At 36.8% G+C, this 11,917-nt stretch overlaps 1 protein-coding gene across 1 annotated transcript in view; it reads left to right on the forward strand.

Annotated features, from left to right (window-relative positions):
- The first annotated feature begins 7,693 nt into the window (after positions 1-7,693).
- The window catches only part of LOC131775281 (MAM and LDL-receptor class A domain-containing protein 2), a 36,907-nt gene continuing 32,683 nt past the window's right edge, over positions 7,694-11,917 (forward strand). The window contains 6 exon segments of the mRNA XM_066165431.1: positions 7,694-7,955; positions 8,095-8,205; positions 9,989-10,117; positions 10,334-10,593; positions 10,888-11,011; positions 11,634-11,762. Coding sequence (XP_066021528.1) covers positions 8,118-8,205; positions 9,989-10,117; positions 10,334-10,593; positions 10,888-11,011; positions 11,634-11,762 — 730 coding nt within the window. The 5' untranslated portion in view covers positions 7,694-7,955; positions 8,095-8,117.

The raw sequence follows: 11,917 nt of genomic DNA on the forward strand, positions 1-11,917 counted from the left end.
TGAACTCATTGACTAAGTCGATGCTAATATTGCGCATAAACTCCATCATCTGCTAAAACCCAAGAACATTAGCAGGTACAATTTTAGAAACCAGCACAATTTCATGTTGCCTGTTATGCTCACCAATCTTTATACGAACGCAAATATTTTATCCATGTCCAATCTGTAGAACTTTTGTTCGTAGTTTTTTCAACGCGGTCATTTTATATTACATGAAAATGTTATTTCACAAATTTGTAGATAAATTTAACTTTTTTTAAAATTTCATGCAATTCAGCCTTAAGAGGCAGCGAATTTAAATATTTTGATGAACTACCTCTCTATCTATCTATCCTTCTATCTATCTATCTATCTATCTATCTATCTATCTATCCATCTCAATTTGTTAGATGATGTCCCGTTTTGTTTTGAGTGACTTGATAGTTTTTTTTTCTCATAATAATGATAGCTATTAGTTATTTTTCATCTTAGTTGCGCGCATGAATTAGCAACTTTCTTTGATCCAACACCATACTTCGAAAGCACTTTATTAAAACTCGCCCCAGCTTCAACGCTAATTGTCTGATTATAAACGCCTTCTTCCCTTAGGTTATTCTTCCTCGTTGTCCTAATTGTTTCTATGTTATCGTTCGAAATTAATCCCTTTGTGTCCTACTCCACTCCTTATCACGTATATTTATCACAGGGTATTGAGCAGATCACAATCAAAGCTTTCTAGTTAAGATATCACTGCAGATAAAAACATTAGGGCAGTTTCAAGTTGTACACAAGCGCTGTAAAGTGTCATAACCTCGCACTCTTCGGCTTATTGTAATTTAGACCTCACCTATTTGCATACAGTCGTCATCGTTGGAAACGCTGAAAAAGAAGGTAAGGTTTTTTCTTTACTTCTTAACGTTAACTTTCAGATGATCTTTAAGTTTTGAGATGAATAATTCCGATTAAGCGAGAATAATTCTGCATAAATCATTATTTTATTTATGTTTTGTTTCTGTTTGGCAATGGTTCAACCGCGAATGATCACTGTTTTCGAAACAGCAACAGGAAAATATATCAAAAGTTCCAGGTGTAGCGAACATGTTTTTTTTTTCTTATTCACGAAGGGTAAAAAGATAATGTCTTTGTTTTTTTTAATGATCGCCGCCGCAACCCTTTCACAATTTTTTTCGCACGTTTCCTAAGTATATGTAACTTTAAACCGTTAAACAAATTGTGTATTTAAGCAACCGGAGAAAAAAAAATTGCTTTTTCCGATTCTTTCAACTATCTCACAATAATGTTCCTTTGAGAAATTTATAGATAAAGCACAAAATTCTGGGGCTTTCCCCAAGGTGAAAGAGTAGGACTCTGGTTCGAGGAAAATCACTAAAACGTAGAAGGAAGCCAGTCATTGAACTAAAGTTCGAACGAGCCTTCTATACAGCGTATTTTTCAGGTGTTCCCTCCCTTTGATCCAAACTTAGTCTCGAATAATGTTGATCGACTGGGTCCCAGGTACACTTTTTCAAAATTTAAGTAGACTTAATTTTCTGGGTAGGATCTGATGGAGGAAACACCTGCTGATCATATTTACATACGTACAGAAAACGGATTAGAGTTCCTGAATTTACATTAAAAAATTGCCAAAACAATAAAGAGATCCTCAGTTGAAGTGAGGAGTTACGTTTCAGATCTCGGAATGAAAAAGCCATTTTACGCGTGCCAAAAACCACTTGGTAAAGGCTAAATTTCAGCCTCATACGCCGAAAGAAAGGAAGAGAGTAGGTAAAAACGTCAATTTTGTGTCCTAGTTTCTAGTCTCAAAAGCTCAAAATAAATTTTGCCAAAAGCTCGGGAGTTGAGACTTGCGCTCCAAACAGAAGACTTGTGTCGTTTCGTCATCCGTTGCCCTAAGAGAGTGCTTATTCAATTCGTGGACAAATTGGCGCTCAATTAATGAGATCATCGTAAAAACCTATTTCTTCCTGTGTTTATATAAGGAAACAAACTAGTAGGATACAGACGTACGCTTTCAAGACTAAGAAATAAATTTGAGCAACTTACTCCGAGAGCTCCCCACAGTTCGCTAACACCGATTCTTTTCTTTTCCTTTTTTTTTTTTTTTTTTCTTACTGACTTTTTTAATTTTTTTTTGGACTCGGTCGACGGACTTCGCCGAAACGGAAGGACTACTCGTAGTCTAGTTATCAGATCTCAGGTGACTAAACTTCGAAAGTAAAACATGAAAGTAGTGGTCACTTATTTTGGAGTGTACCAACCATCCTAATCCCCATCCTTCCATAGCCCAACGTGATATAATGCTATACAAATAAATTAACAAAAAACTATCTACACTGCACTCTGTTCATGAAGAACAGCACGACACTTGCTGATAATTAAGCGGGGAGCAACAATGATTCCACTTGATTGATTGAACGTCCGCTATTCAAATATACGAAAAGTGCGCATTAATGGCTAGGCTGGTGATTACATTTCTTTGTGCGTTACTGTCAGTAGCAATAATGCTCAAAATTCAAAAGGGGCGTGCTCGAATTTGAAATAAGGGAAACAATAGTGTTGTTTTGGTGGCGTTAAACATTCACCTCTTCGTCATTTAAACCACATGCTATCAGAACGAAGCAACAAGAGTGCCACTTTACGGACGTGGTGAGTGACTGCATTATTTCTATCGACTTTTCAATGCTTTCGTTCACGCGCTATCAAACTTCACCGACCACCGCAACATGTGCAGGTTTCAGTTATGTTTAGCTTTTCTCGCATGCACTAGTCAGACTTTCCGGTGCCAGATTTATGCGAGTGCACATGGTTGACTTTCGGGAACAACCAAAGGAAGATAACTAAAGAGTTCTAAGATTCAGTTTCCAAACTAAGGCCTATCAAAATACTGCGCTGGTCACTTCTCTATCTTAAAACTTCTCACCGTTACGAAGCGGAAAAACAATATTTCAATATTTTTTTGGAATCTCAAAGAAAATTAATCCTTTCGAAGCCACGTTGTCAGCCATAAATCAGAGTCAGAATTTAATGACAATTTTGTCTATTGGTTATTTTAGGAACGATGCAGTGATCCCGTTTTAATTCGAACATATAAACTAGGGATTGGAAAGTGATTACAGAAATCTGGCCACAAAGACATGTGCTCAAATAGTTCTTTCATGATTGCCTTCTTCCTTAAAGAGACCAAGTCAAAACCTTTTAAAAAAATTTACAAAGAACTTTCTTAATCACAAAGGAATGGAATTTGTATCACAAGCAAAAAGATATTTCCAGCCCCCATGCAGAAGACTACCTATGCCACGATGACATTTTTATCTCTTAGATTTTTTGTTTCGTTTTATTTATTATCTTTTTGTTGTAATCATGCTGTGTTTCAAAATAGCAAAAACAAGTTTATTTGCTACAACAAGAGGGTCCTCAAAGGTGTCTTACAACAGACAATGCGAGATGCATCAACTGAAAGAGTCTTAGACTTTTATGATTACTCACTGAAAATATTCGAAAACTCACCTGTTCACCCTCACAATTGTTGTCTTATTATGTGCAAACGGACTCTAATTAAGAATTGAAAAGAGGCGCTCTTCGTAAGAATAAAGCAATGTTTACATAATCTTAACGTAATCTTTGCATTCTTTAAGCAGCATGTAGTTTCTACAGTTACCATACTTTTACAATTATCCCCGAGGATTTTTTTTTCTGAAAAACACATCTAATATCAGGGGGTGTTCATTCTCTGTTAAAGATAGCTCCCTGACTTAGTATTTTTCGATTGATGATACCTCGTCCTGAAGAAAACACAACGATCGTGGCTCAAGTATAAAACGTCTTGAGCTTGATACCGCCTTTTCAAAAGCAAAAGTAAGACCCACTACATTCTAATGATTTTGCGTGGTTTAGGGAGGCTCCATAGGGCTTTTTGACCGCGCGAGATCTGAGTGCGAACATAGCACGAGCTCTGTAAGAGTCAACATGCAAAACAAACATGGCAGCTCGATACGATCGCACCATTGTTATCTGGAAAGGTGAGTCAAAAACAGTTTAACACAATGCAGTTTTTATGTGATGGAATCTAGGTTTCCAGCGACTGGACCCGTAGTATTCATAGGCCTTGTAAGCTTGAAAAGAGGTCAACCGAAAAGAAAACAACACGGGAAAGATTACCAAAAGGCGACAGATTAGAAAGTCTACGCATGCTCAGATACCGTTCTTGACGATGCTCTCTTCCATTACGTAACGTTTTGCGACACAGAAAATAGAGATCTTTCGGGTACGATTTATAGCGTTTCCTTCGGTGCAAATTTCCTAAGATTTGCTGGACCTTTCAACGTATTTGTGCCCTTCCTAGTGTCTGTCAAAAGAAAAAAATCTTTAAGACCAAATAAGAAGAAATTCAAAGGCATAGCCAAGATACCACTAGCGAGCGCCTTCCTTTGTGGAGCAAATATTATTATTTTGATAATATTTAATACAGAAAACGATAGTCCGAACCTTGCTCATTGCCTTTTGATGGCTTTTATTGACCCTGAAAAGCTAAACATAGAAATTTTCTAGAAAAAACAGCACGCTCGCGCGCGCCCCAACATTGTGCTACAATCCTATGGGACCTCCTTCAGGCGAAAGATATTTCATAACTGACATGAGCTAAAACGAAAGTGAAAACAAAGGACAAAAATCGTTTAAAATTTATCAACAGGTGACCACCAATTTACTGCATTTTGATATCATTGGTGACCAATCAAGTTGACGGGTCTTCCAGTTCATGATTTTATCGAGAACACGACGTATTACAAGCTTTAAAAAGTTTAAGCGCACAATTCTTCAATTAATCCTCTCTCTAAAACTGAGAGAGGATTAATTGAAGAATTAATCGCAAATATTCCATCGAGAGCCTACTAAATTTTACAAAAAGTTTAAAAGTTGAGTTAACTGTCAAATTCCGTTGTCATAATTAGCCACCATTTGGGAATGATAAAGAAAACAAACTCAACCTTAGCTGTTGCAACATTTCCTTCTGAAACATTTAAAACCTGAACACTATGTTAAGCCCTGTTTGACAGGCCATCATAATAGCGCTCCCAATTGTTCGCAGTTCGAGAGGTTACTCGATTTTAATCACCGGAATGAGAAAAGCACGAGTTCAAATTATTCATTTGCGCTTCAGTGCAAACTAAAAATCAGTTATTCATTTTGCTTGCTAGCAGCCAATCGAAGTGAGAGAATTTCATGCATTTTCATGATAAACAGCAGTAATATCAATATCCATTAGAATGGAAAAGAAAGATGCTCGGTGAATTTCATGAGAACAATTTTCGTTTCTTTGTCTAGTTCTTATGAGAGTTTACGGTTCTAGCTGTAACATGTAATGCATGGAAATAAAAATAGCTTTATTTCAAGTGCGTTTGAAAATTCGCGTTTATGCGCCGCTGCTTCATTAATGGCACTCAATCATCTAGGTCGTAAATTCCGGTCAGCGCTAATTCTGACAGGTGTTGTTTTATTTGAGGCCGTGATGTCAATCTCCAGGTGAAATGAGACACAGAATTCCGTTCATCAGTTCATGCTCATTTGAAAGCGTCCCTCACCTATACGGAAAAAAAACGTCGTGTTTAGAGGTTAGAAAGTTCAGCACAGGCTCTAAAGTTTAGAAAATAGTGGGTTTGATGAGGAGATATTAACTTCTTCAATTGAAGACTTGTAGGACACTTTAAAGCATTAATTACGGTGCATTAATATGCTTGGTACTGTTTACTACACTTTAAATAAAGAAAATTGCGAGGAAATTGTCGAACAATTCAGTTCTCAACCAGTCTACAGTCTAGAGAATTTTACTGATCTAGACTTCCAAAAGTCTTCTATGGGACGAGAATATCTCCCTCGTAAATTAATTTGACATACAAGAAAGGCGCCAGAAATTTCAATTCGTTGTCTGATAGCGCAGTTTAACCAAATAGCCATTTTTTAGGAAAATGATAGGTAGTTCTTATCGTGTGCACACTGCTCTTCTTTTCGTCAAACGATTGTTAACTTGCCTTAATGAAGTGAAATCAATTACGCAAGAAAACATCGTCGATAACAAACGCCCTAATATTCAAATTGACATATTCTGACAGGTTTAAATCTAAGAGGTGCTTTCGTGGACTGTTATCGAGCAGGTCCTTGATGTTAAGTGAGTGCTCTCTATTTGCTTTGAGTAGCAGATACGAACCTGCTAATCCGTTCTTCTGACTCACCAATTCTCGACTCCCTTTCGGAGCAGTATTCTCATTTTGAACATCTATTCCCTCTCATCTCCAATATAATTGAGTTCAAAACTTTCTCAAATTTTTTAACTCAACCACATAATTGACTCTCAGTGACTAACTGAGCGCAAAAAGGGCGTCCTTTAACCATTTTTTTTCTCCTAGTGATAATGAGTAATTCTATCGGGGTATATTTAGCTTGCGTATCTCCTATCAAAGTTCCGCTGCTTGCTTTTGAAAAGGTCGTTTTTATCCTCAACAAGCCCCAAGAAAAAATGCCAGCCATTGAGGCTTGAGTACACCTACGATATAGGACTGATTTGAAAATTACAGGTTGCAACGATCATAAAAACTAGCCGATTTTGGTGATTTTTCAAGGCTTTAATGCTTGCATTAAGATTCGAAACTAGTAATTAGAGGAATGAGGCAAAAGTCACATTTGCAAAGATGTTGCACAGCGAAAGGCCAAACTGAGAGAAATTGTTCTTGTCTCAAAGGTTTTAAGGAGGATGACTTGAGGAGAGGATATTGAGAGGGTATTATTAATATTATTGATATTACTCATATTATCGCTATCATCGATATCATCATCGATATTATTGATATTAGTATCATTTTCATTATCATCATCATCATCATCATCATTATCACCATTATTCTTATTATTATTATTGCTGTTATTATTATTATTGCTGTTATTATCGTGTTACTTAGCGGCAGTAGAAAGTGTTCCCACCAAATTGTTAAAAACACAACTTACCTCATCTGTCTGACCATTAGTTGAGGACTCGGCCAGCCTTTGTTAGTCAATTTTCGATAGACAACAACTCGTCATGAGACATTTTCCGATCAAACTGAAACAATTGGATTAAGAAAAGAACGTCAGTTAAGTTTGACTTCGATTGAAATACCGGTGTTGTATTTTCGTAAGACTAACGTCTTCAATAGTAAATGGATGTCCGAGTAAAATAAAGAGAGAAACATCACAGCCGAATGAAAATATTTTGGATGTCAGTCCAATTTGATAGCTACAAAGAAATCAAATGGCAACTTCTGTGAAAAGTGATAGAACGATTTTATTAGCAATAACCAAAGGTGACATATTTAAATAATGATTTTCGACGATGATGTTCCACAAACGGAATTTCAACAACTGATTTCGTTTGCACGAAAATGCAGCTGGTAACATAGAATTTTAACAAATATTTAGCAGCAATATTCTCTTGAACTCTCCTTTTATAGGTTCAGCTTTTTCTTTCTTGCCTCGCGTATTTAATTGCTTAGCTATCTAAAAGGTAGAATATTTTCAATATCAGTATTATGTCCTAAATAATTTTCTTCCCTATGTAAAAAGTAAATGTCCCAGATGGCTGTTTTATTTATCAAAACAGTTTACTCCTTTGCCAAGTTTGAGCCGCTTGAGATAAAGAATAAATGCGAATGCCCTGTCTTGGTGGTAAACGATTTAATAATTTGAAACTTCCTATTTGTTTAAGTTTTTTTTCATTATTTTTCTCCGACGCAATTTTCTCCTGCGGCTTTAATGATTTCAGCTTTTCACTTTCTACTGATTATATTTAGTTTCTATGTTTGGTAATAAGTTATGCTAAACACCCTTTCTTTGACAAGAGCGCATGTAACAACATACGATTGAAGGTATGACTTTCCTTGAGGGATGACAGCTTTGCAAAGTTGCGCATCGCCAACTTAAAATACCAGGTAAAATCATTGCAAATTTTGTTCCAACAAGAGAATGTAAACTGTTTATATTCTCTTGATTCTAAAATACTTCATCACCAGTAATCAATTTTAGAAACATTAAAAGCACTGTTACTATTTTTTTGTCCTAATTTTTTAGACTGTGCATACTACAAGATCATTATGTTCAAGTTCCTCCAAGAATTATCGATATGGCTTTTGACCCATGTATTTCTCGCTACAATTGGTGGTTCTTCTCAAGACCTTACCGGTAAGTTTTCCATTTGGGATTATGGTAGGTTTTACAAAGGAAATGCGTGAAATTAATTTCCTTTCTTATATCCAAGACAACATCTTGCCAATCATTTTTCTTACTGATTTTCCTCACGTCAGTTGTAAGTGATAAATTGTCTCCCTCTTCCATTACTTGTATTTCCTTCCAAATTCAAGGTTGTAGACGTTACTGTTTCTCTCAGTGTTTGCCATCGCGAAGATTATTCAAATTCGCAATCAGTGTTAACCATTAGCAAAAATAAACAAAATGATTTGTTCATCTTCAAATATCGAAAAATCCCCGGCATTTCACATATTCCCTCTTTTTAAATTTCAGTCCTCCAAAACCTTCATTATAAAGTATCTTTTTATCGTTTTTATTGTTGGGATATACAGAAAGTAAAATTTAGGCCAATGACATACTAAATCAACGAAAGGAAATACATCCAATTCAATTTAAAACGTCCAAGTAAAGGATATCTTCCTTGTATCCCGATCTGCAATAATGAAGGAGTAAAAAGCGCATTTGATATCAGGCTTGAGAATATATGATACTTGTTGATAATATTTCACAGATTGTCTTTTGACCGGTGTTTTCCGCCTACACTCTCCCTTTCCTTGGCATAGAATCGCTAACTACGACGTTTAATCTGCGGCTTTGTTAAATGCAGCTGCAAGTTCAATCATGTAAATGACCGAAATTCTCTTTTTATAAGATTTCATAAGTAAGCATTCAGAAAGCGTCTAAATTTTTTTTTTCTTTTCTTGGTTTCACCAACTTTATCATCCGCCTATGGTTGAGCATAACCTCACTGCCGGTAAGAGTTAATTGAAAAGAGGGCAATTGCAGACCTTTGGCTCAGAACTCGCAAATGTGAAATTTCCATGCGTTATTGGCAATTTGCGGGCAATTGAGGACTTTTATGATGAAAAGACTGTTTAAAGTCACTCTCCGAATACTCCACTAGGAATCAATTTCATAGAGATCTTTGTTAACAATTTTTTTCATAGAAATATAGAATAAAGGGTATCAATTTGAAATTAAAGCGTTTTTTTCAAGTGGCCGCTGTTTTATTGACATGAATCTAACTTGGGTTTCTATGACAACAAACATTAACGAGGGAGATGGTAAACCACACGTTGAACTTTTCTCGAAAACGTTTGATCATTAATTATGATCTCATGCCGTAAAAAAATAACTGTATCTCTGTGTCCTGATTTAAGCTGTGGCACTGCTGTGAATCTGATTCGGTGTTTTTGCGCAATCAAATTTCTTCAGGTAATTGAATGTCATGGTTAGTTATCAGGGTGACATTGAGCTTCCAAGCAATAACTGGAATGTGACCTCACTTAGGCTTGTCTTTAACTCATGATAACAAGTCGACAAAAACCTCGAATGTTGAGCGTAGGATCTGCTTTAAACTTAACTTATTTTACATCTTATAAAAAAGTTCCAGCATCAACCCTTTGCCTACCTTCCTTCATCTACCTTTTTCTCTTCTTTTTTCTTTTCTTTTTTTTTTTTTTTGTCCGTAGTATTTCGCTTTGTCTTTCTTTCTTTTTTTTCTTCTTTCTTTCAAGTGTACAACGACCTAACGTTAAAACTGGTCCTTTCTAAATTTTCTAAAGATTTAATTTTAAAGGGTTATGTGTGGTTGAGTGGTTAAGATCTTTACCGCAGCCTGACAACCACTGAGTGAGGATCTCCTGTTAAAGCGTTAAAACTTGTGAACATATTTTACTTAAATAAAATCATATTTGAACACCTCTTTTGCTTCCAGGGAATTGCTCTTTTGATCAAAAAACGTTGTGCAACTGGCGGAATGAAAGAGGCATGGATCATTTTGATTGGCTACTCCGGCAAGGGGCTACTCCTAGTCTTAACACAGGACCTAGCAAAGACCATTCAGGTAGATAATTGAAAGAGCCTCCAAATCAATTTTTTTGTTGTTGTGGATGTTGTTTTTTTGTTTTGTTTTTTTTTTCAATATCATGAAACAAAAATACGATCGTGACACCATTCAAATCTGTGACCAGACCGCTCTTTCAGAGGAGACGCTGGATAAGCGATTGATGTCGGATGCCTATATGTAAAGTTAACGGTCAAACTAAATTTTTGTTTTCAGGAAATGGCTCGTACATTTACATCGAAACGTCACTTCCACGTAGATATCACGAGAGGGCCAAGTTATACAGTCCTTGGATGAGAGGCAACCAGCGGTTAACGTTTTTCTACTCCATGTACGGCAGCGCCGTTGAGACTCTGTCTGTCTATGTTAGAGATCAGGCGGGAAAAGAATTTAGGGTATGGAGCAGTCACGGAGGAAAACTTTCCAGCAGCTGGACTGAGGGCTGTACGACCTTGAATTACACCGGAAGCTACCAGGTAGCGAGGCAAATCTCAGTCAATACACTATACCATGCACTATGGGAAAAAATATCCTCGAAGATCAAAGATAATTTATTTTTGGAGTGCTGTTGCATGTTATTTGACCATCCCATTTATAGTCACCTATGAGCCCCAATTTTTGCTTTACCACTTCGTAACAAATCATTCGTATAAGCATCAAGAAATATAAATGTCTTAATCTGTTTCCTTGTTCTACTGACTCGCTAAATAAACCAGTCAATCACTCTTGTAAATCGTTGCTCTGACAATGCTTACATCATTTCTTTTCAGGTCGTAATTGAGGGTATGGCAGGCGCAAGTTTCACAGCTGATATTGCCATTGATGATATTAGTTTCAGCACAAATTTAACGTGCGTCTCTCCTGAGAATATAATGCCAGCTGGGGCATTTCAAGGTACAGTTAGAAGATAAATGTTCTTACAACTGGAGAAAGCGAATATTTTTTAGCAAATTTATATCTACGGAGGGAATTAGTTTACCTTTAGTAGACAAAATACCTTTGTTTTCAAAGCATCAGGTATATACGGGGGTTAGCACGGAGGTTAGCACTTAGGACTTCGGGGAGCCCCGGGCCGACTGCAATATTATATCGTGGTTCGGCCAAGAGACATAATCTCGTAGCATTAATATGTGTTTCGGCAAGTTGTCGGAGAACTTAACGAATTTATGAGGCAGGTCAGTATGTAGTTCCCCTACTTAAGCAGTAATAAGCTTGGGAATGATGGACCTTGGTACGGACCCTTTTCCTCGTAAGCTGATTCTATCGCATTGACTATGAAGGAAAAAGATATACTAACAGTAAGTCAGTGAAGCCTGAGAAAATCAAGACGCTTGACCTGCGTTTGAATAGAATTCCATACAAAGAGAGTGAAGCCACTTGCAGTCGCTTCAATAGGCCTTATTGGTGTAAGTCACACGGCAAGATGTAACCGTTCTTAATTTCTGGCTATGCAAATAATGTTCCATTTTATTGTTTAGTGAATTTCTCCGTTCCACTTAACCGTTTGAAATTCTAGTGAACTGTACTTTTGATGAGGGTTTCTGCGGATGGCGCAACTTGAATTTCACCGGAGACCAAATGGATTGGGTACTAAGAAGACATGGAACACCAAGCCAAGGGACTGGACCGACCGAAGACCACACAGGTTGGTACTTGATCGCAAACGATTTCTAGTGAAGGTAAAAAAGCCGCTTATGTCTCATTACTGTGTTCTCTGAATCAGCACGCGTTTATTCGCCTGATTACATGATTTTTATGCGCAGTAGAGGATGCGCAGTTCAATACTGAGGAATAAACTTA

This window comes from Pocillopora verrucosa, chromosome 4 (assembly GCF_036669915.1).
Source record: "Pocillopora verrucosa isolate sample1 chromosome 4, ASM3666991v2, whole genome shotgun sequence".
Classification (NCBI taxonomy): domain Eukaryota; kingdom Metazoa; phylum Cnidaria; class Anthozoa; order Scleractinia; family Pocilloporidae; genus Pocillopora; species Pocillopora verrucosa.